The 25,598-nt window shown below is 35.9% G+C and overlaps 1 protein-coding gene across 29 annotated transcripts in view; it reads right to left on the reverse strand.

Moving 5' to 3' along the window:
- The window catches only part of BIRC6 (baculoviral IAP repeat containing 6), a 263,300-nt gene that overhangs the window by 110,089 nt on the left and 127,613 nt on the right, over positions 1–25,598 (reverse strand). For all 29 annotated transcript variants that reach the window (XR_004669772.3, XM_034952910.4, XM_055108071.2 and 26 more), the window contains 12 exons: positions 22,873–22,989; positions 20,835–20,989; positions 19,920–20,046; positions 18,481–18,591; positions 17,075–17,208; positions 14,963–15,090; positions 8,525–9,087; positions 6,762–6,937; positions 5,758–5,854; positions 5,413–5,607; positions 3,467–3,667; positions 410–689 (listed from right to left, as the gene is read on the reverse strand). Coding sequence is in view for 28 of the 29 variants with exons in the window: in XM_034952910.4 (XP_034808801.1) it covers positions 410–689; positions 3,467–3,667; positions 5,413–5,607; positions 5,758–5,854; positions 6,762–6,937; positions 8,525–9,087; positions 14,963–15,090; positions 17,075–17,208; positions 18,481–18,591; positions 19,920–20,046; positions 20,835–20,989; positions 22,873–22,989 (2,284 nt within the window). In the remaining variant the exon portion in view is untranslated. The remainder of the gene's footprint in view (positions 1–409; positions 690–3,466; positions 3,668–5,412; positions 5,608–5,757; positions 5,855–6,761; positions 6,938–8,524; positions 9,088–14,962; positions 15,091–17,074; positions 17,209–18,480; positions 18,592–19,919; positions 20,047–20,834; positions 20,990–22,872; positions 22,990–25,598) is intronic.

Here is a 25,598-nt window from a genome sequence, read left to right on the forward strand (position 1 = left end):
TAATCCTTCTGTTAACTAACATTTAGGAATTACCATATAAGACTAGGTCGCTGTTTCTAAGGTCAGTTGGTATGGTTCAGATGTCATAGGCTGGTCATAGGCATTTGCAAATTCCCGAAACAGAGTATAATACAAAAAATTACAAGCCAGAAAATTACAATGTACACCTACATGTAGCATACAGATCATCTCAAAGACTAAACATATATACACCTTAATTTTAATCAGTGTCAGCATTCTGTTTCCACAAAACTGTCTCTATTACATCTAATAAAATTGTATTATACAGATACCTATGGAACAAAGACCTTCCTAAGACCTAAAAAAGAAAAAACCCACAAAATAATTAAGTCCCCTATCTCCCAACCATGCCAAAAAAAAAAAAAAAAAAAGGACAAACAAAACATACCTTGTTTTGGATACCTGATCTTCAGATGGAAGGAATGGATTATTAACTGTTGCAGAAGAGGTGGTACCAAAAGCAGTGAGCCCCAATAATTTAATTTGTGAAAGGCCTAATGTGCTGGCATCCCGTGGACGATGTAGTCTAAGGCAGACAGCAGAAGCTACTTCGGCTTTTACAAGCTGAATTTTTATGTAGGTGAGGCCACTTGTGACAACAGGAGTGGACAAAGGTAGCATATTTACCCCATCTGCACTTACTTCAACAGACACTGAGGAAGGGCAGGCTAAAAAAAGAGAAAACTGAATCATCACAAAAGACAAAGTAAACTAGATTGAACAGTTTATTAAAATCCCAGTAAAATAGCAGCTTTCACAGTTGCATTCATCATGAACTTGTAAAAAGAAAACTTATACAACAAAATATAGTTTGACAATGACTTTCACCATAATTAATGTTGGAGCTACTTTTCAACACAAAATATTTGATCTACAATAAAAATTATACTTACACAGTCTAATATTCACCTAAAAAAAGAGGAACCAAAGATGTGTGATGCACATGTACCTGATGCTCCCTATGAATAAAACCAGCCAAATAGGTAATTATGTCATCATTTCTACTTTACTCAAAATTATCACAAATAATACAAAACTACCTTTGATTAATATGCTATGGTTTACTATTTTAAATAATTTGGGGAAAAATGTAATAAAACTTGTTTATCTACCAATTATTCTATTACTACTAGACTGTGATATTTTTTAAACACTGAGTTTAACCTCACAGCTGAGTTTAGAAATTTTTTTTTGTTTGTTTTGTTTTGTTTTCCTGAGATAGAGTCTTGCTCTGTTGCCCAGGCTGGAGTGAGTGCAGTGGCACGATCTTAGCTCACTGCAACCTCCGACTCCCAGGTTCAAGTGATTCTCCTGCCGTAGCCTCCAGAGTAGTTGGAACTACAGGCAGGTGCCACTACATCTAGGTAATTTTTGTACTTTTGGTAGAGACAGGGTTTTGCCATGTTAGCCAGGCTGGTCTTGAACTCCTGTCCTCAAGTGATTCACCTGCCTCAGCCTCCCAAAGTGCTGGGATTATAGGTGTGACCCACTGCGCCCAGCCTCCTTTTCAAATTAAACCAAATATCCACAGGATTTTTTTAAAAAAATCAATTCTTGCTGAAATGTAAGGAGTCCCCAATGAACTACCAGAAAATTATTTATTTCTAGCTTAACATGGAACCCCATATAATAAATATATGTCAACTAAAACTTTTGAAATTTGGTTTTATTTTTAATTTCAGTGGTAAAATAAGAAGGAATTACATGCCAGCTTTACACTGATTACTAGACAGTCAAGTTAATTTTTAAATTTCTACTTCAAAACCTTTTGAGGAAAGTATTATCTACATTTTACACAAGCAGACATAGCAAAAAGAGATTAAGTAATCCACGCTCCCACAAGAAATGTCACACCTTAGATTCAAGTCCATGTTTGATTCTAAAGACTGTTATTTCCACTGTATCACAACATATTTTCAACTTCTGCTCTAATCCAATAATAAAACCAAATTTTGTAATCAAGTACACTTAAGTAGGGAACACCTAAACCAATTAATTTTTCACAGGGGTTCCCCCTTCATAATATGCTTCCTGTTTCAATTCCCATATGAAAAATCCAGCTGAACTTCAAAAGCCACCACTTATGACCAACTCCTTTGCTTTCCAAATAAAAGCAATCTCTTTCCAATTTTAGAGGTAGCCTAAGTCTTACATTGACTTATATTTGCCTTTTAATATAGTTATTTTTGACCTCCTAAAACACCGTGTACTAGCATATTTTCCTTCTACCTTTATATTATCTGTTTTTTATCTAAGGAGTGTGGATGCCACAAGTAATTAAGCTGTATCAGTCTAATCTTGCAAACACATAGAAAAAAATTGTTTTCTCCAAAGATGCCAGGAATCTACAACATTTCCCACAGCTCCTCATGCAATTATTGAGTGATATTTGATAGCAAGGAGAATCAATCAATAAATGTAAGCATGTGTATTAATTTAAACAATTCTGGCAAAATTATAACTATATTGAAAGCATTTGTGAACCATATAAAACACAAAATGGGCTGGGTGCAGTAGCTCACACCTGTAATCTCAGCACTTTAGGAGGCCAAGGCAGGTAGATCCCCTGAGCCCAGGAGTTTGAAAGTAGCCTAGGCATCATAACAAAACCCCGTCTCTACAAAAAAATACAAAAATTTAGCCAGGCATGGTGGTACATGCCTGTGGTCCCAGCTATACATGAGGCTGAGATGGGAGGATCATTTGAGCCTCAGGGGTCAAGGCTACAGTGATATATCAAAACTGCACTCCAGCCTGGGCAACAGAGTGAGACCCTGCCTCAAAAAAAAAAGCAAATGAGTATTTCATATTCTTTATAAATACTTGAAAGAGTTCACGCTCTTAAGTGATAGTATTTTGTAAAAATTATTTTGAATTATTTGCCTTACAAAGTTCAATAAAATGTATTCAATGAACATGCAACAAATGAATGATACAATATTACAAGGATACTGACATATTACAATAAACACAGTATGAATCTTAAAATCACACTGAAGTAGTCAAAATATAATATTATTCAAAAAGGTAGTTATCTTCTAAAGAAGTTGGAGGGCAGGCACACAAATCTATGCTAATTTCACATTACAAGGCTAGGACTGAGGTCTGGGCTGAAAAAACTAACATGGAAAAAAATGGGTGTGTAATGAACTCATTTCAGCTTAATACTGAAGCTTAGTAAATTTGAGAGAAAAGAGAAAGCGAAATAATATATAACTGGAACATATTTGTTTAGACTTCATCACATAATCTTTTTGTCTGAGGTTAACAGTCATTTCTCCTAAAATGACTTGGTAGTATTAATTATTTCAATAAAAACTGTTCAGAAGTTACACTCTCTGGTAATCACACCTAAGTGTATTTCCGCTTACTAAACATTTTTATTTTCAAATATTTCTAAATTAAAGCTTGTTCTCATGATGCTTCTTTATAAAATATTACTCACTTGCAAGAGATGCAAGATGAGGCTGGATATGTATCTCCTTAAGCAGCACTGCTGCAGGAAGGTGAATGGTAAGGTCACACCAAGCCTCCTCTGGAAGAAAGATGTAGGACCAAGCAGCAGAGCGAGCTCTTCTGTGAGGAGGTGTGGCCTGCAATAGCACTTCAGCTGGTTGGGCAGTAGGACTGCTAGATGTGATTGTACCTAAAGAAGATATTTTACATAAAATAAGAACTTGCAAAAGAAACATAATAAAGCTTTAAAATCTATACAAATAAAATTAAACTAGAAAAATTAATTGAAAACATGAACAATTGATGCTGGTAATGTACTTAGTATCCTAAGCATGACTGTAAAGGTATTCACAAAACATTAGGAAATCCTGTCAACTGGCAAGGTGACAAGTTCATTATTAACTGCTGTCTACTTTGTACTCATATGATACATGAAAACTAAAGACACAGCAATAAACGTAGCTCAATAATTTTTAAACTCTTTTTTAATTTTTTTTTTATTATTTATTTATTTATTTATTTTTGAGATGGAGTCTCGCTCTGTCGCCCAGGCTGGAGTGCAGTGGCGAGATCTCAGCTCACTGCAAGCTCCGCCTCCCAGATTCAGGCCATTCTCCTGCCTCAGCCTCCCGAGTAGCTGGGACTACAGGCGCCTGCAACCACGCCCAGCTAATTTTTTGTATTTTTAGTAGAGACGGGGTTTCACCGTGTTAGCCGGGACAGTCTCGATCTCCTGACCTCATGATCCACCTGCCTCGGCCACCCAAAGTGCTGGGATTACAGGCATGAGCCACCGCGCCCAGCCTCAAACTCTTTAAGTAAAAAACAATGTCCAATATATCCTTCACCTTTAAAAAAATCATCTTTATTCTAAGATGTCAATGTCTATGATTTAGAAATATGAAAAGAAAAATTTAAAAGAAACTATGTGAACTAGATAAAAAAGTAAATACCTAAATTCAAAACTTTTAAAAAAGACAGTACTACTTTAAGGCCAGGCACAGTGGCTCATGCCTGTAATCCTAACACTTTGGGAGGCCAAGGTGGGGGATCACTTGGGGCCAGGAGTTCAAGACCAGCCTGGACAACATGGTGAAACCCCATCTCTACTAAACACACACACACACACACACACACACACACACACACACACACACACCCCGCCCCAGTGTGGTGAAACACGCCTGCAATCCCAGCTACTCAGGAGGCTGAGGCATGAGAATTGCCTGAACCCGGGAGACACTGTGCCACTGCACTCCAGCCTAGGTGAGAGTGAGACTCTCTCAAAACAAAACAAAACACAGTACCACTTTAAGAAGGAAAATGAGATTTAAAATTGATTAACATTTAAAGAGAAAACTTACGGAAGAATATTTAGTTTCTTAAATTGTGCTTCTATTTAGACTCACAAATAAAAACAAACTTTACTGCTAAAGAACTGTTAAAACATTCCCTCTCGGCCAGGCATGGTGGCTCATGCCTGTAATCCCAGCACTTTGGGAGGCCGAGGCAGGTGGATCACCTGAGGTCAGGCATTCGAGACCAGCCTGGCCAACATGGTGAAACCCTGTCTCCACTAAAAATACAAAAATTAGCCAGGCGTGGTGGCAGGTGCCTGTAATCCCAGCTACTCGGGAGGCTGAGGCAGGAATCACTTGAACCCAGGAGGCAGAGGTTGCAGTGAGCTGAGATCACGCCATTGCACTCCTGCTTGGGCAATAAGAGCAAAACTCCGTCTCAAAACAAACAAACAAACAAACAAAGTATTCCCTCTCATAAGTAGAATGTCGAGATATCCACTACCTCTAAAATAAACTGTTTGTAATTAAAATAGTGATATATAACATCCTCAACTGACTTCAACTAATTTTGTTTCATACCAGCTAATAAACTAGATAAATTCACATACGTAAGATTTAGTAACACTTTTCTTACCAAGGGGTGCAAAGTTATGAATCCCTTCAGCATTATCAGGCTCAGAAGCTAGTATTCTTGTTTTCAATGTGCTGTCAACAGCTTTATTTGGACCAGAGTCAAGAAATTTCATAATAGTTGATACCATACTTCTTGCAGTGTTCACAATAGCCCTTGTACTAGTAACCATATTATTGCATATGAGCTGAACACCACCTAAATTTATAAAGAATATGAAATGAAATCGATCTCAGGACAGATGGTTCAACATCAAAAGTAAACTTCCACAAAAGACTACAAAAATGAAAATGTAACATACTATCACATAACTACACTTAAATGATAGTTATTGAAATATTATCTTACCCATATCATGAAATGCTTTCAAGGCATCACTAGTATCCAATACTCTCAAAATGAACCACAATAATGGCTCAGATAACTGGCAAGTAGCAAGAGAGCCCTAAAAAATGAAATATGCATATTATGACTTTATATATTCCTGTGAATAAGAACTAAACTCAATGCATGTAATATTCCTTCCTAGTTAATTTTTGTAAACTGACAGCCTTAAATACGCTAAATACAAAATGTCTGCCAAAATACATAAGAAATCTTACCTGAATAAAAAAAACCATCTCCCTGAACTCAGAGAATTTTTTAAAGCATGTGTCTTCATCCATTATTATCTTTTCTCTTAATATGCATTTAGACACCAATTTCATTTAAAATTTGAACCATTTAAAGTACTTTTGTATTTTCTAATAGAGAAATATACACATTCAACAAATGTTTACAAAAATGATAATTATACGCTGCTATATAAAAGACATAAGAAATTGTTCTAATATCTGCATTTCAAAATGGGAAATGGACAAGAAAGTAAAATAATCTGGTTCCTACAATTTCATTTGTAAAAATGAAATACAAAAAGGAAAAATTTTGTAACCTATTTTCTTTAATTAGCCTAATCTCTTTTAATGGAAAAAAAAGAAGCTGAATACACAACATAAATTTCAAAAGATTTCACATTACTTCTTCTTACATAACATCTATGGAGAACACCTCAGTATTACACTATGCTATTTTTAGGAAAAAGAGAAGAACTTCTTGAGACTATATTAAAAAATCTAAAACTCAGGAACACATTAAATGTTTTACTCTTATATCACTGTGGTCATCTCTGAAAATACCACTTCAAAGAAACTTTATTCTCCAACTTTTATTAATAATCCATAGCCCTCTTGTACTGATGCTTTTCATTGTCCGATATATAATAAATATACTTATTTATCTTTGTCCTGTAATTTTCCACTTACATCGCAAGAAATTTATTTGAATCACTGCAACTGTTGTTGGCTTGAACTTACTTGTCTGCCCATATATCCACAGGCCATGTATGTTAAAATTGGCTGCAGCATCATGTGGACTGTAGAAGCTTTCTTACTAAGGGTTGTCAGTATGGTAAATAATCCATCCCCAACTGATATGGCATCCAACCCACCATGAAAGTTTTCATGTTTAGTGAGATGTAATCCACTTGCTCCTAAGAAAAATAAAAGATACCACATTAAAATTATATATATCCAGCCGGGCGCAGTGGCTCATGCCTGTAATCTCAACACTTTGGGAGGCCAAGGCAGGCGGATCACCTGACTTCAGGAGTTCAAATCCAGCCTGGCCAACATGGTGAAACAAATAATAATTAAAATATAGAAGCTGAAAAGTCATTTTTTCCAAAACTGCTGAAGAATGAATATATAATAGCTGCTAAACCCTCTACACATAACCCGAATGGACTCCTAGAGATTAAAATATCAATGACAATATTCAGTAGAGCACGGTTTATGGCTATCTTCTTACATGAGATACCTCTATATCACCAACAATAAAAATAAGTTGTTCTGTTATATGACTGAGAACATCACTCTACATACATCAAGAAGAGAGGACATGAATAGAAAAATATGTGATACCAGCATGTAACTATTCTTTTTAATCTAATCAAACGGAAGATGTGGCTGTTTCTCACACACTGACAAAGAAAAAAATACCAACAGGCAAAAATATATTAGAAATGGATTTTGCCACAGTATACAAATGTTCATTTATTTTAAAAATTTAATGTAATGTATTAACATTCAAAGAGGTAAAAGAGTTAAGCAACAGCATATAAATTTAACACTGGTTTGTGTCATAGAAAATGTTACAGTACGAGTAAAATTTTACATTTTATTTTTAAAGCAAATGTGAACAAATAATACTTGTCTTCAACACAAAATGATGTGAAATAAGAGTTCAAGACCAGCCTGGCTAACATGGTGAAATCCCGTCTGTACAAAAAAAAAATTGGCAGGGCGCAGTGGCTCACACCTGTAATCCTAGCACTTTCGGAGGCTGAGGTGGGCAGATCACCTGAGGTCAGGAGTTCAAGACCAGCTTGCCCAACATGGCATAACCCCATCTCTACTAAATACAAAAAATCAGCCAGGCCTGGTGGCACATGCCTGTAATCCCAGCTACTTGGGAGGCTGAGGCATGAGAATTGCTTGAACCTAGGAGGTGGAGGTTGCAATGAACCGAGATCACACCATTGCACTTCAGCCTGGGCAACAGAGCAAGACTTCATCTCAAAAAAACAAACAAACAAAAAACTAGCAGGGGCATGGTGGCACACACGCCTGTAATCCCAGCTACTCGGTAGGCTGAGGCAGGAGTATCACTCGAATCTGGGAGGCGGAGGTTACAGTGAGCCGAGATCGCGCCATTGTACTCCAGCGTGGGAGCAAGACTCTGGCTCGGGGTAAAAAAAAAAAAAATTAGCTGGGTGTGGTGGCAGGCACCTATGGTCCCAGCTACTTGGGTGGCTGAGGCACGAGAATTGCTTGAACCTGGGAGGCATCTCAATAAAAAGAAAACAAACCAAACTGACATGACATTTGTCAATATTTCACTTTCATTCATTAATTGAAGCCCCTAAACAAAAGTCCTCACCAATAAAAATCAGTCATGAAAAGCTTAAAGCAGTTTTACACTATAAAGTAAAAAGAAAATGAATCCATATATTGCTTAAAAAAAAATAAACAGTTATAGTATCAGAGACAATGGTAAGATTAATATTCTCAATACATACCAATTATCATTGCCATGGCACTGCTATTACACAGGCCCAGAGCAGACAAAATCTGGCTCATAATTTGTTGGTTGGCTAAGACTAAGTCAGCAACATATGCAGGCGATCCTTGAACACTGGTACTGCTTCCATTGCCATCTTTGCCTCCTGAGACTTTTTCTTCATCTGAAACACTATCTGTTGTATTTGTGGTCACAGACACTCTTGCACTGTATTCCCTATTGCCTGAAAGAGGCAGCTGCACTAAAATGTTAACAAGTTTTAACAAATCAAACATGAGTTGATCTCTTGTCATTTCGCCACAAACTGCTTTTGCATCACCCGGACGAATAAGATTGGCAAAGAGTCCCCCAAAGCATGCTCGAGCACCCACGGAGCTATCTGATCCACTTCTTGACATTACTTTGTCTGAGCAAGTGATATAGTGGTGCACTAAAAATGTAACCGATTCTATCACGGCAGAAATAGTACTAACTGAAACGACTTCAAAATTCTGCTCCAGAGTGAATTCTAAGAGCTTCACTTGGGCATCGAGAGGTCCTTGGCCTGTCTGGAAAGCACCCCTGCAGAGAGAGAGAGAGAGACAGAAAAAGAGAGAGAGAGAGATACAACAAGAGAAAGGATTAAAAATTAAACGATTTTAAATAGTTCTGAAAGTAGTAACTTATCACAATACAAGAAAGTTAAACAAATTCTTGATATTCACTATTTCATTAGGTAGCTAATAGTTTTCATCTCTTTTGGAATTCTTGTTCTTGTCTCCATTTTAGACAAACTCAAAAACAACCTCCCTTCCAAATACAAAACTAAGGGACAAGTATATCCGGAAGTGATTTTGAAGCTACAGACAAAAAAACTTCAAAATCACAAGGCACTTCTTATAATGAAATGAGTTCTAATTTTTTCCATTCTCAAATAACGCTGTTGTAAACATTTCCTACTGATAATAATACATAAAAATTAAGATTCAATCAAATCATTCTCAAGTATCAAAATTGAATGCTCTTCAAATTCTGTTTATGCCTAAGATATAGAATGCTGAAAAGTCTAACAGCAAGTCAGTCTAACAGCAAGAAAAAGGCAAATTAGGCCAGGTGCAGTGGCTCATGCCTGTAATCCCATCACTTTGGGAGCCCCAGGTGGGCAGATCACTTGTGGCCAGAAGTTCAAGACTGGCCTGGCCAACATGGTGAAACCTCATTGTTACTAAAAATACAAAAATTAGCCAGGCATGATGGCATGTGACTGTTAATTCCAGCTACTCAGGAGACTAAGGCAAAAGAATACTTTTGAGTTTGAGACCAACCTGGCCAACATGGCGAAACCCCATCTCTACTGAAAATACAAAAATTAGCCAGGTATGGTGATGGGCCTGTAATCCCAGCTACTCAGGAGGCTGAAGCATGAGAATTGCATGAACCCAGGAGGAGGAGGTTGCAGTGAGTCGAGATCACACAACTGCACTCTAGCCTGGGTGACAGAGCGAAAGTCTATTTCAAAAAACAAACAAAGACTGTCTAAAGCAAAAAAATAAAAAATAAAAATAAGGTTGCACAGTATTGTGTTTATAGCATATATAAACAGTAAAAACATGACAACTATGTCACAAAAGACGGAAGAAAGGAACTGAAACTACACTGTTAAGTTCTGACATTATACATGAACGGAATAATATTTTAAAGTGGAATGTGATTAAATAAAGGTATATCTTGTAAAACTAGGACAACTAATATTAAAAATTTTCGGTTATAGGCGGGGCACAGTGGCTCATGCCTATAATGCCAGTGACACGGGTGGATTGCTTGAGCTCAGGAGTTCGAGACTACCCTGGTCAACCTGGTGAAACTACGCCTACAAAATATACAAAAATTAGCCGTGTGTAGTAGCATAGCAGAAGAATGTAATCCCAGCTATTCGGCAAGTTAAGGCACGAAAATCACGTGAACCCAGAAGGCGGAGGTTGCAGAGAGCCAAGATCGAACCACTACACTCCAACCTGTGCGACAGAGCAAACGAACACTGTCTCAAAAATAAATAAGAAATTCAGTTATAAATAAGGATGGAAATGAAATTATTTTAAAAGTTGCTTAATTCAAAAGTCAACAGAAAAAGATTTCTTAAAAGGAATCAAAAATAGATGAAATAAATAGAAAAATAGCAAAATGATCAATTTTAATCCAGCATGTCAATAATTACATTAAATGTAAGTAGTCTATATAGTCTATATAGACCAATTCTGACTTTGTCAAATGCTTGTATTAGAAAAGAAAGGTCTAAAATCAATTATCTAAGCCATAAAGATCAAATTAAATTCAAAGAAAGTAGAAAGGAAGAAATAATCTATAAGCTGCCTTTTTTTTGAAATAATATTGATGAACTTCTAGCCAGAATGACCCCAAAAAAAGATAAAAATTACCAACATCAGAAATGAAGGAAACTTATAGATCCTATAAACATTAATACATATATATATTTCCACTAACAAATACAACAATGTAAAGGAACAACTTCCTTCACAAAATTACCAAAGCTCACTCAAGAAGAGAAAACCTGAATAGTCCAAGACCTAGAAAATAAGTTGAAAATTTTTGGGGCAAAGAAAACTCTAGCCACAGGATGCTTCAATGGCAAATGCTACCAAATACTTAAGTAAGTGACAATACACATATTACACAACCTCTTTCAGAATAAATTCAGAGAATAAATTCAGCAAGTTATAAAATGGATTGATATGTTATGACCAAGGGTGTCTATCTTGAGAATGCACATTAACTGACACTTAACAAAAAAAATCAAACTTGGTGTAGTGGCATATGCCGATTGGGCCAGCTAAGAACAGAATGAGACTGAAAGCCTGCTTGAACTCAGGAGTTCAAAGCCAGCCTGGGCAACATAGTGAGATCTCAACTCTTTAGAAAACACCAATATAATTCAACGTATGAACAGATGAAAGAAGAAACAATCTATGTTCATTTCAACAGAGGCAGGGAAACATCTAACAAAATCCAGAGACATTCATAATTTTTTTAATGTCTTAGCAAGTTAGAAACAAACTGGAACTTCCTCAACTTACTATCACATATCTAAAAAAGAGCTCCAGCTAGTAACATAACTAATTATGAAAGACAATGTTTCATAAGATCTTAAGATTGAGAAAAAGAAGGAAGAGTAACTTTTACCATATGTACTCAACAGCATACTTGAAGTCCGAACTAGTACAATTGGATGGGGGGAGGGGAACCCATGAGACATATGCATAAGAAAGGAGGAAATTAAACTAACCGTATTCTCTGACAATACGGCCAAACAAGCAATACATCTGCCCAAACTGATCTACAGAATGATGCAATCTCACTCAAAATGATTTTTTTCTGGAAAATCAATAAGCTGATTGTAAAATTTATAAGGAAAAAGGAATGGAATTAAAACAGCCAAAATAACTCTAAAAATAAAGAACAAAGGTGGAGAGCCTACACTACTAGATTTCAAAAAATACTGTAAGGGAACTAAGACAGTGAGGTAATGCATAAAAAACAGACAAAAACATAAATTCTATACAATACACTGTATGAACAAATGAGGCTGGGTGTGGTGGCTCACGATTGTAAACCCAGCAATTTGGGAAATGGAGGCAGGTGGATCTCTTGAGGCCAGGAGTTTGAGACCAGCCTGGCCAACATGGCAAAACCCCATCTCTACTGAAAATACAAAAATTAGCCAGGCATGGTGATGGGCCTGTAATCCCAGCTACTCAGGAGGCTGAAGCATGAGAATTGCACGAACCCAGGAGGTGGAGGTTGCAGTGAGTCTAAATCACACCACAGCACTCCATCCTGGGCGACAGAGCAAAGTTGTCTCAAAAAAAAAAAAGTGTATGAATTAGATCAAAACAAGTATTGATTGATATTTGAAAAACTACAAAGGGAATCCAATGAAAAAAGGAAAGTATTTTCAAAAAATGGTCTACGAAGGCGGGGTGCAGTGGCTCATGCCTGTAATCCCAGCACTTTGGCAGGCTGATCACGAGGTCAGGAGATCAAGACCATCCTGGCTAACACGGTGAAACCCCGTCTCTACTAAAACTACAAAAACAAAATTAGCAGGGCGTGATGGCAGGCACCTGTAGTCCCAGCTACTCAGGAGGCTGAGGCGGGAGAATGGCGTGAACCCAGGAGGCGGTGCTTGCAGTGAGCCGAGATCGTACCACTGCACTCCAGCCTGGGTGACAGAGAGAGACTCCGTCTCAAAAAAAGAAACAAAGATATAGGAACAGTTGGACATCCACAGGCAAAAAAAAAAAAAAAAAAAAAAAAACTTCATCCTGAAAGCAAAAAATAACAAGCCTAAATATAAAACATAAAAATGTAAAATTTCTAGAAGAAAACATAATATTCTGTGTGACTTTGTGTGAGGAGGGTATTTAAGACTTTGTGTGAGGAGGGTAACAACAACAAAAAATACACAGAAGTTGACAATTTAGATTACATCTAGAATTTTAAAACTTCTGCTTTTTGAAGGCTACTTAATAAAGTGAAAACAGAGTCCAAAGACCAATAGATAGTATTTGCAAAACACTCATCTGATAAAACTGAATGCCTTCTTTATACCAAGTATTTCTTTCAGTGTATATTATTATATCATTAATCTAACTAAAGACCTGCTGGATCTTTCACAGAATGCCAGAGCCTTTATTAAAAACAAACATAAACTAACATTCTTCTTGGGCCACAGCTTTGTGGACCCTATTAAATAAACTAGGCCACAAAAATGTACAGGATATATGTGTGGTGAAGTGAGGTGGAGAAAATTCCTAAACAGTTTTTGTGGCATATAAACCTCAAAATATCTCTGCTTAAATATTAGATGTGACTAAACTACAAACAAGATTAATAATCCTTTAGAAAATGTTAGAGCAAATATATTAAAAGTTTAGTATGACAATCTTCACTGTTGTGAACTCTGTGGATCGGATTATGCTAAAGCCTGCAGAGTTAAAATTTAAAAGCCTAGTTAAAAGAAAAATAAAACAAATGATGACTAATCTTTATTCCTCACGGGATTTTAATTATGTCATTCAAAATTTCACAAAATCCTCACAAAGTACGTATAAATATTGTTTATTTGAATAAAATTAGATAAAAAAGTGACAATAGTCACTACTGACTTATTCCTGATCATTAATTTATTTGAGAAAGAGTGTTGTTCTGTCACCCAGGTTGTAGTGCAGTGGCACAATCAGGACTCACTGCAGCCTCCACCTCCTGGGCTCACTGGTTCAATCAAATCTCCTGCATCAGGCTCCACAGTAGCTGGGATTACAGGTGTATACCCACACCCTAGCTAATTTCTTTTTCTTTTTCTTTTTTTTTGGAGAAGGGGTCCCGCCATGTGACCCAGGCTACTCTCAAACTCCTGGGCTTAAGCGATCTTCCCGCCTCAGCCTCCCAGGGTGCCGGGATTACAGGCGTGAGCCACTGAGCCCAGCCCTATTCCTTATATTAATGGGGATTTTTTTGAAATACTCAGTTTTATTGTAACTTCAAAAACAAAATAACACTTTATAATTCATTATAACTTTTCGGCCAGGCACAGTGGCTCACACCTGTAATCCCAGCACTTTGGGAGGCTGAGGCGGGCGGATCACGAGGTCAGGAGATCGAGACCACCCTGGCCAACATAGTGAAACCCCGTCTCTACTAAAAATACAAAAATTAGCTGGGTGTGGTGGTGCGTGCCTGTAATCCCAGCTACTGGGGAGGCTGAGGCATGAGAATCGCTTCAACCCAGGAGGCGGAGGTTGCAGTGAGCCAAGACTGCACCAGTGCACTCCAGCCTGGTGACAGAGCGAGACTCTGTGTCCAAAAAAAAAAAAAGTTTTCATCAGAAAGTAATGTTGGATTTTAAGAAATATAGAATAAAAAAAGACATTAATAAGAGATATATGATATTGAAGCATTCATGCATTATAATAATCAACCCATTATGGTCAAAATTTATTCTTATAACATGGAGTCTGATTTTGTTAATAAATTTATTTAGAATTTCTACACAAGATTAGTATACAATTTTCTTTTATAAGCTCTATTTTTCAGGTTTTCTTACATATAAAATCACTGGTAGCTTTAGAGTTTAAACAGCTTCAAAATAAATTTCACCTTTTAAAAAGCTTATAATAACTAATCTATAAAACCATTAAAAGCAAGTCAACTGTATTCCTTTCATATTAAAGAGAGTAGAGGTAGAAGGACTTGGGAAAACCATAATGAAATGAAATGGAAACAATCAGGAAACACACCAATATATCCTTCCCCCTTAATTACTACTGTCCTCCTGCTTATTTGTTCACAGATAAATTCCCAACAAATGTTAAAGAAAAGTATATTTGGAGAATTACATGTTACTTCTATATCAGGAACAAATTAGTACACAAAAATTTACCTTTCAGTTGAAAGTATATGAATTAGCTTGAGCAAAAATTCACTGAATATCTGAGGACATGTTGAAGAAAGATGCACTTGTAATCGAGTAAGAAATTCTTGCATAGCTTGTGTAGCTGTGGGACCAACCTGAAGAGAAATGTATATTCACTGAAAACTGCTTACTGGTAAGATGTAAAAAATCATTCATTTAAAAATTATCAAGTAGAAAGTCAAAAGCTATATACACTATAACTTTTCGTATGAGGAAAACAAAAGTATTAACAATGATAGCAGGAAATGAATTTTTTAGGTCTTGATGTATTTATTTTGAATTGCAAATAAAAATACTGTTAATACTTTTTCATTATAGTTTATACACCACAACTATATTAGGTTTATTGAACTCAATACTAAAAAAAGTTCACCTGAATTACACAATAAATACTTTTATAATGCTTTTTAGAGTATAAATAACTTCAACATAGATTTTCACAAATAACCTTCTTAATTACCCCATTTCAAAATCAAATAACTCAGGAGCAGAGAGGTAAAATGATCCATAAAAGGTCATGTTTCTAACAACTAGCAAAGCAAGCATTAAGCTAAGTGAAAAACAAAACAAAAACTAAATAAAAATAAATTTATACCAAGTCAAAAAAAAAAAAAAAAACTGCTTTCCCAAACTTCTAATTCATCAATGAAAGAAATGATAGTGAACACTACATTAAGTAACCTGAGGTAGAAGTGTGCTCTAACACTTCTACATATTATTTTATTTGATCCTAATTTGACTTGATGAACAACTCATAAAACCTTGGAGTAGTTCTGGAAAAATAAAATACAATATAATCCTCCAAACTATTTTAGAGTTAAATAAAGTTAATTTCTGATACTGAGCATACAAATCATAGCTTTCGTATCAGAACTTCCTATATAAAACCAAGATATCAGTAGGAAAGCTTGATCTTCAGTAACTTAAAAAGTTTTAAAAAGTTATTTCCTCCTTTCTTTTATTCAAAAACAGAAAGAAAATATTATTTTTTGCAATGCCTTGTTCACTGATACCTAGCTATACAGATAACTAGTTATGTAATTTGGGGCAATGTAGCTGATGCATGTTTTCTTACATGTAAAATAATTAAGTCAGAATTGGTCATCCTGAGGAGTCTTCCTGTTTGAAATTCAATCTTTAAGTACAATAATCACTTGATAACATGTCTCTGCCCCTACCAACACCCTGTCCCAATCTAACTGTAAGTTAGTTTCTTCTCTCTTACTTGTTCCTTGTCTCATTTATTTTATTAAGATCTGTAAAATTAAAATATATTAAGTATTAGAGTATTAACTAAAGCTCTATGAAGGCAGATATTTGATCTTGGTAAATACTGTATGTCTAGTACCTAGAACAAGCACGCAGAAGCCTCCTAAACACTGAATAAATGAATTAATAGAGAAACTGGGCTGTTGAGGACAACTAAATTAGAATTTATCTGACGGCAAATCCAAGAAGTTTAAAATGATAAACTTGCAAGATAATCTTGAATAATCTTGATTTTAAAAGATGTTATAAATGCTAAATATATTTTTACTTTAAAAGAAATATAATGAAGTACAAATGTTTACACAGAAGCAGTACAACATAACAAGAAATTAAATTGATATAAAGGAAAATTTACAGTGAAACAGAAAATGTTTATAAGTCCTGAGCAATATTGTTATCTTTTGCTAAGCAAAATCATTAACATCATAAAATGATTAAGGTGAATTGATAATCTTGATAGTAGAAGTAATCAAATATGACATATTAAAATTTATTTTGATTCCAAAATTTTTGAAATGCTTCTCTACCTTTGCAGTATTTACTCAGAATGTTTCCAATTATCCAAAATTAATGCCAAAAATATATATCTACATGAAAACCTAGTATCACTGTTCTAAGAGGTTAACTTACCACCTGCTATTATTTAGTGTCAGTATAGCTATTACTACAAATAACAAAACCTTTTTTATTATATTGATACATAAAAGGCTATTATTTAATACTTTAGCAATAAAAAAGTTACATAGCTTTACATTACGAATACTGTTTATTGAATAGTCTGGGCATATGCCAGGCTAAACATCATATTACCTGTGGACTGTGTTGATTTGTTCCATGTGGACTGGTGCCAGAAAGAAATTTCACTAATACATGAATTAGGTTTGGATCTGAAACCAACAAATGAGCAGTACTCTCCTGAGTTCCAATGGCACTGCTGGAACCAGCTATAAAACATTTTTTAAAAACCTCTTAAGAAATGGACCATGAAATAATGGAAATGCAGTATCTGAAAGCATCTTTCAGTTCCAAGGAAAATTCATATATTCCTAGTAATTACAGTTTATTAAAGGGGTTCAGTTTCTACTATATTGACTAAGCAGGACTTCCCTCTCTATCTACTATCTATCTCCTCTGCCCCCTTCTGATTCTGAAAACACCTCGAGCTTAATGTACATCTTATTTAGTACAGTCAAACAGAAAAGATATAACTAGGTCCTGACTCTTATTTGGAAAGCCTATTCTAACTAACTCCCCCTTCCAGAAACAGTCAGAGATCTACTTTTCAGGTAAACTTTAATCAAGTTTTCTAAAATAAGTTGTAGCAAAATTATTCCTTTTTGCATGTTAGTTGTATACAGGTTAACTGTGAACTAACGTACAGGTAACACAACAGTTTTCTGAGATGAATAAAATATCCTTTGCATGAAATCCACCTTCAGTATCATAGTGATGCTTTTGATCTCATTTTTGGAAAATATATTCCAAATGAAAAAAGATAATAGCATTTTAAAGCTAAGCAATGATTTAAATTATTAAACAAAACCCAGGAATCTAGTTATGCATGTTTATGAATATAATAATGAATAAATCATTTTTAAGTACAAAGGTATCTTAAAAGAATAACATAAAAACTTAGATGAAATGTAAAAACCTGCCTTTGTACTCTAAAAGCAATCAATTTTCTTTTAATCAGTTTTTAAAAGGTAAAAAATATGATTTGAACATCCAACGAGACATATGAGACTATATTATCAAAGTAAACAAGCACAAAGGATATATAAGAACTAATTCAGAAGAGACATGTTAGAAGAAAAAACTCAGTCACTTTTATTGGAGACAGAGTCTTACTCTGTCACCTAGGCTGGTGTGCAGTGGCGTGATCTAAGCTCACTGCAAACTTCGCCTTCCAGGTTCAAGTGATTTTCGTGCGTCACCCTCCCAAGTAGCTGGGACTACAGGCGCCCACTAACTTTTGTATTTTTAGTAGAGATAAGGTTTCACCATGTTGGCCAGGCTGCTCTCGAGCTCCTGACCTCAAGTGATCCACCCGTGCCGGCCTCCCAAAGTGCTGGGTTTACAGGCGTGAGCCACCACATCTGGCCAACTCAACCACTTTGACAAGTATACCACTCCTTGGAAAACTCTGTTTTAAGAATCCAATAGTAGAACACTAAAGTATATGTCAGAGATTCAAATGAATAAATTTATGAACTTACAATTAAGCTGCATGTTTGTCATGAGTGTTAGGCTATGAAGCACAAGGCACCATGTCCGGAGCAAAGTATTGGGATACCAAGCTAACACTGTGAGAAAGCTAGTTATTGATGCTATGCAGAAAAGAGAAAGGGAAAATATTTTTCAGAAAAACAATGTTTATGAAGAATTAAGTCAAAAGAATAAATTTAAAAACAAGACACTATTTCTTTAAATCAGCTCCTTAACCAGTGTCTTCAAAACATGCAAATAAAAGGAATTCTCCATTAAATACAACTAACGCATTAAGAATCAGTAACATTTTAGGATAAGGTTTAAAGCTCAGCCCACAACACCTGAAATGACATGTTATTACTCTCAGTATGTTGTACTTTCCAAACCATAGGCATTTCTACTTCAATACAATTTACTAAAAATCCTCACACTCTACAAAACTGGCAACTGAAAACAGTAACGGATACTGGAAAAACTGGTATTATAGGCATGCGTCAACACAGCCGGCTAATTTTTGTATTTTTTTCACCATGTTGGCCAGGCTGGTCTAAAATTCCTGCCCTCAAGGGATCTGCCCACCTCGGCCTCTCAAAGTGCTGGTTTTACAGGTGTGAGCCACTGTGCCCAGCCAGGAATAACTCTTTTTTACTCTTTTATTTTTTATATATATTTAATATTTCTCATAATAAAATTAAAAACAGATGAAAACAAATTTTATTATAATAATAATATAGTTGAAGAGATGGAAACCTATAAATTAAAGAAGGGCTGGCTGGTGCTGAGACAGTGCAGATGTAAGTAGAATCCGTGCGTGACTCAGTGGAGCTGGCACTCACATTGGAAAATACACCATGTAAGACCCAAGCAAGCTACAGGATGCCTCACTCTAGGGAGAAAGCATCAGGAACAGATTCTCATTTTTATTTTTCTTTAAATATAACTAAAATAGATTCCTGTAGCTAGAGCTGAACGCTAATTCTTTTCCTGTTGTATTATTTTACTACCACCATTCCCATACTCATATTTTGCCAAGAAACACACACAACTTCCACAGGAAACTGACAACCTTCTCCAGCTGACTAACTCCTCCAGGGGCTAACTCATAGTTTTAAAAAATGAAAAAAAAATAATAATAAAAAACTGACCTGCTTTTACAGATCAGACAAAACTTCAAGAAAATATAAAGGAGTAACAGAACATTGTAAATTTTAGTTGCATACAGGCATACCACAGACCAGAGAGTAAGAGTCTTCTATTCTCAACAAGGTCTCCCTGTATCTTTCCTGCTAATCGGTAAGTTAGTGCATCTTTTTAAAAAGGTATTCTGTTTTTTCCCCACTAGAATGTTATAACCCCTAATGACAAAGATTAGGTATATTTTAACCTAATAATTACGTTTTAAGCTTGCTATTTAGACTATAATGATTTTTCTCCTAATAAATCTTACCTTGATTTAATGAAATAACAGGTATCCTATTAGCATTATATAAAAATATGTCTGCTCCATTTTCTTTGTTTCCAGATGAACTAGAATTCAGGCTCAGTGTGAGCCACAATTGGAGAAGTGACTCCAACTGAAAAAGAATGAAAATCAACAGGAGAAAAATGTACCTATTATAATATGAAATACAATTTAAACAAAAATCTTATGTTTAAATTCTTGTCACGAGTAAATAACCTTTTCTATTAAACACTTCTTCACACTTAAAAGCATCTTCTAGTTAATTAAATTAGTTGATCAGCAAACACATCTTAAAATTCTTGAAGAAACAAAATTTACCTGAATTAAAAGTTAGAAATTACCTCATAAAAAGATTCTTCTAAATTAAAACAGGTGATTCAAGTCATTTTTTTTTTTTTATTTGAGACAAGGTCTGCTATATCTTGAACTCCTGGGCTCAAGCCATCCTCCCGCCTCAGCCTCCCGAGTAGCTGGGACTGTAGGCATGTGCTACTGCACCTGGTTAATTTTTTTTACTTTATTAGAGACAGGATCTAGTGTTATGTTGCCCAAGCTGGTCTCGAACTCCTGGCCTTAAGCAATCTTCCTGCCTCAGCCTCCTGAGTAGCTAGGACTACAAATTCAAGCCACCATGCCCTGTGATTCAAGTCTCTAAATCACAGCTGTGTGTATGTGTAGTAGGAATTAAAGTACTGAAGCTTAAAATCATTAAAATTATCAATGGTCCATCATTGAGAAACTGTGATTACTTTGGTAATCAAAGTATTTCTAATATTTTTCCAACTGAATATAATAAAGAAATCATCCCTGACAGGATTAGAATGAACTTCCCAATTAGTTTCATCTTTTACCAGGCTAACAATAATATGTAAAAATACACCATTTCTCCTGAAGTCATACCTGAACATGATGGACTTGAAGCATGGAAAAAAGTTTGTTGAAACAAACATTTAACATTGGGACAGATGATAACTGTATAATAAGCTGGCTGGTTTGGTTTGCTGCTTGTAAACCCCCTAGAAGTGAATCATCTGTTCCAGTGGGAGACTGTGATACTGAAAATTAAACACAAGTATAATTTTATACATAAAGTATCAGGATATGTGTTAACTGGTTATTCATATGTATAAATAGGTTAAATTGTTTTTAAAAATTAAAACTGCATTCTTTAGAATGGTTCAAAACAATATTTAGTATTTGAAAAACGTGTTTTTATAACATTACTTGAAAGTAAAAAAGACAATGACCAAAGAGAGAAGTTCCCAAATTCATAGGACTCAACCAACAAAAAAAGGCAAAGAACTTTTCTAGCAATTTTTATTTGCATTTTTTTCCAATTAATAAAGGAGGGAAAGTAAAGGGAAAGAAATAAGACTCCTGACTATTGATAAGGTAGTTTTAGAATAATCTAGATTCTAGTTCATTCATCTTTAACCTTGACTATAGATTAGAATGATCTGGGGAGCTTTCAGAAGTTCTGATGCCCAGGTTACACACAAAACTAATTAAATGAGAATATATTCATGGGAACCAGAGAAATACAAGGATACTAAGAGCTTTATCATATATTTAGAGCCTTATTTTATTATTATACTAAAAAGAGAGACAGCTGTGTGCAGGATAATCAAAAGATAAAGAGGAAACACCAATTTCAAACAGATTTTCTTTTTTATTCTTTTTTTTTTTCAAATATCCTTTCAGAATTACGAAAAGATATTCTAATAAGTGGTTTTAAATAAGAAATGTCTAACAAAGAAAAGGGTTACTTTGGGCAGTACCGAGTTATCTCTAATCACGCAGACACTGGACCCTACAAAAGGGATCCCCATATTGCCTGGGAGATAAGATACAAGAATATTTGTGTACCAATACTGAGATTATAGAACACTAGACCATTCCTTCTGTTTTTCTTTTTTCCCTTCTTTTGATACCCTCTAAAGCAAGAAACAAATGAAGATTGCAGACTGAAAGAATTCAATTTAACATAAGGAAGATGTAAAAACTCAAATTTCTCTATTGAAATGGGTTGTGAACTCTCCATAAGAGAAGCATCTGTAATTTTATTCGGTTCTACCTACTATCTCTACCCCTTCTTCACTCTGACCTAGAGAAGGGGGAGCAATATGCAGGCCTAAGAAAACAAAAACCAGCACCCTCTTCTAAGCACAGCTCCCTAATCTGTCCTTCAAAAACACCGTGCTATTTCAACTGTATTCCTCCGAGGTCTACCCAGTTCCAGACTTGTGTAGACCTCATCAAGGAAAACAAACCGTAACGTGATGGCCAGCTCTGGCAGGCTACCTGTTTCTTGTAACACAGCCATACCCATTCATTTACATATTGTCTATGGCTGTTTTCCTGCAACCAAGTCAGAGTTGAGTAGTTTCAATACACACCATATGGCAAGGAAAGCCTAAAATATTTACTATTAGTCCTTTACGAAAAAGTTGGCCTTTCTTTTCTGTAGGTTATTAGGTAGTAAATCCTCTCAATTCTGGCTTTCAATTAACAGGCCTATTTGGCTGTCATCCTACACTATATTCTCTATCCTAGTCTTTAAGGATGATAAAGATGTTACTACAAAAAATCTACTTCATCATAAATTTGGAATAGTGCAATGAACTCACAGGCAGGTATGAAGGCTTCTGTAGGAATTTTATTAACCTTACAACAATACAGTAAACAAAACACAATGGAGGTTTCTGCATTGAACTGACAGCACTACATGGAGGTATTTTGCATGACACTCCCTGCATTTGTTAATCCTTTGTCTTAGTTTTCAACTTGCTACTAACTCGGAGCCGGGAAAGTGCTACATACTAAGTCCCCTCAGACTCACATCATGGAATTTAAAAATCTGTCCTTGATGAATCCACCTGAAAATGATGAAGAGCTGAATCATTCACTGCAATACTCTAAAAATGGTCATTTTACTTACACGTAGGAGATGTATTTGTTAATGCCTGTAAAATGGAATCTGCCTCCAGAGTAGACATCATTTTCAACATCAGTTCTGCTTGCTGTTCAAGTCCAACTTCTAGGCGAGCATCCAGGGCTACAAAAAGCAATTGAAAGAAAAAGAAAACATTGACAATTATTACTCATGTCCTACCTCCTACAATAAAATGATGACATCTGAACCCAAGAGAGGATGAGGAGTGTGTTCTTACAGAACAGCCACCTAACATGCAGTATCGGAGCCACAGCAGGGGAAGAATATCTGTGGAAAGGAGGGTAGAGACAGGCGATTGGTTATATAGAGACAGAAATATTAAATAAGTGAAGTAACAATAATGGAAACAAAGACATTAAGGATAATGAGAACCAGGTTTCTCACTGTCAGAATAAAGTGCTATAAATACAGACAAGAAGAAAGCTAAAATGAACCCTATGGAGTTAGATTAAATCCAGATACACTGATGTGAATTCATCATATTCAGAATAGAGAGACAGATACAGAAATATAGATGCCAAGTGTGTGTGTTCACACGCACACACAAACACATACTCCCTAGCTCCGTCCACCACGAGGAAATGAAAACAGTCCCAAAATAGCAACACATATATCTATGACGAAATCATGGTTTGTTAACCACATTTCTCCTTTAAAAGGTTTTGAAATACCATGCTCCTTTAAGAAGTGACTAATTCCCGGGGTGGGGCAGATTAAAGTAAAGGATGAGCCTGGGCTATCATGTTTTGCCAGAGAACAAGGAAGTGCTAAAATGATGAGAAAATCTCAAGGGGGATCCTATTGGTCAAATTTGAGACAATCTGAACATCAAAAAACAGATGACAACATTGTGAATATATTCATTAACAGTGAACTATACACACACAAAAAATGGTCAAAATAATAAATTTGCCAGGTGTGGTAGAGCATGCTGTAATCTCAGCTACTTGAAATGCTGGGGTTGAAGGACTGGGCTCACCCAGGAGTTCAAGACCAGCCTGGGCAACATAGTGAGACCCTATCTCAACAAATAAAAAAGAAAAATTTTATGTTATTTACATTTTTCCACAATTTAAAAAAATGATAAGGTATAATTCACTGAATAAAAAAAGGCAACCATGAGTCCATTCAAAACTGAACGAATAAACTATTACAGTAATTTTTTCTTTCTTTTTTTTTTTTTTTTTTTTTGAGTTGGAGTCTTGCTCTATCGTCCAGGCTGGACTGCAGCAGCACAATCTTGGCTCACTGCAACCTCTGCCCCCAGGGTTATAGCAATTCTCCTACCTCAGCCTCAGTTCCCAAGGATTACAGGTACTCACCACCATGTCTGGCTAATTTTTTTATATTTGTAGTAGAGATGGGGTTTCACCATGTTGGCCAGGCTGGTCTCGAACTCTTGACCTCAGGTGATCCACCTGCCTCGGCCTCCCAAGTGCTGGGATTACAGGCGTGAGCTACCACACCTGGCCAGTAATTTTTTTCAAAAAGAAACTTTGTGAGGAACAGGATAGTTATAGTTTCCAAGTACCATTCTGCTCCCCAGCCCACAAAAAACCTTTTACAGCAGCTGGGCACAATGGCTCACACCTTTAATCCCAGCAATTTGGAAGGCTGAGGAGGGCGGACTGCTTGAGCTCAGGAGTTTGAGAACAGCCTGGTCAAAATGGTGAACTGCTTCTTGATTCCAGGAGGCAGTGACTGCAGGGAACTGAAAATCATGCCACTACACTCCAGCCTGAGTGACAGAGCAAGACCATGTGTGTACCCCCAAAAAACCCAATGAGAACAAAACATTTTTACAGAGGGGAAAAGAATAACTTTACAAGGGAGAAGCCCAGAAGACAACTCATTCATCAAGTGCTTAAACTTAACATCACCAATAGTGAGAGAGATCAAAATCATGGGCCACCCTAATTGAATGAAATGTTGGGGGGGAACATTATTTGTGGGATATTCCTTCAAAGATGCATTAACTCAATATTCTATTCACAAGGAAATAGCATACAAACACAAACTGAGGACCATTCTACAAAATAACTGGCCTGCTATCTTCAAAAGTATCAATGTCATGAAGGTCAACTATGAGGAAATACTGCAGACTGAATGAGACTAAAGAGACATGACGATTAAATGCAATGCATTATTTTCCCTGGGCTCTTGTGCATAAGGAACATTATTTTGACAACCACTATAATTTGAATGGGCTCTCAGTATTTGACAGCAGTAACGTTAATTTCCTGATTTTGAGGGAATATACTTCTTGATATGTATATATGGAAGAATGTCCTGATTTGTAAAACAAAACAAAACAAAAATGACATCAAATTACCAACGTACTCTCAAATGGTTCTAGAGAATAAACATTCTCCGCATTTAACTTGAAACATTCTGGTAAATGTGTGTTTCAAATTTTTAAAAAATATTTTATAACAGAAGGAGCAGCGTTGAAAAGGGAAAAAATGTATTTTATTAAAAAATTAAACACATCTCATATATTCTACATGACTAAAAAAGTGTAAAAATAAAGCCAGGCATGGTGGCTCACTCCTGTAATCCAAGCACTTTTGGAGGCCGAGGCAGGCAGATCATTTGAGGTCACGAGTTCGAGACCAGCCTGGCCAACGTGGTGAAACCCTGTCTCTACTAAAAATACAAAAAATAGCTGGGCTTGGTGGCATGCACCTATACTTCCAGCTACTCAAGAGGCT

Source organism: Pan paniscus, chromosome 12 (genome assembly GCF_029289425.2).
Source record: "Pan paniscus chromosome 12, NHGRI_mPanPan1-v2.0_pri, whole genome shotgun sequence".
Lineage (NCBI taxonomy): Eukaryota > Metazoa > Chordata > Mammalia > Primates > Hominidae > Pan > Pan paniscus.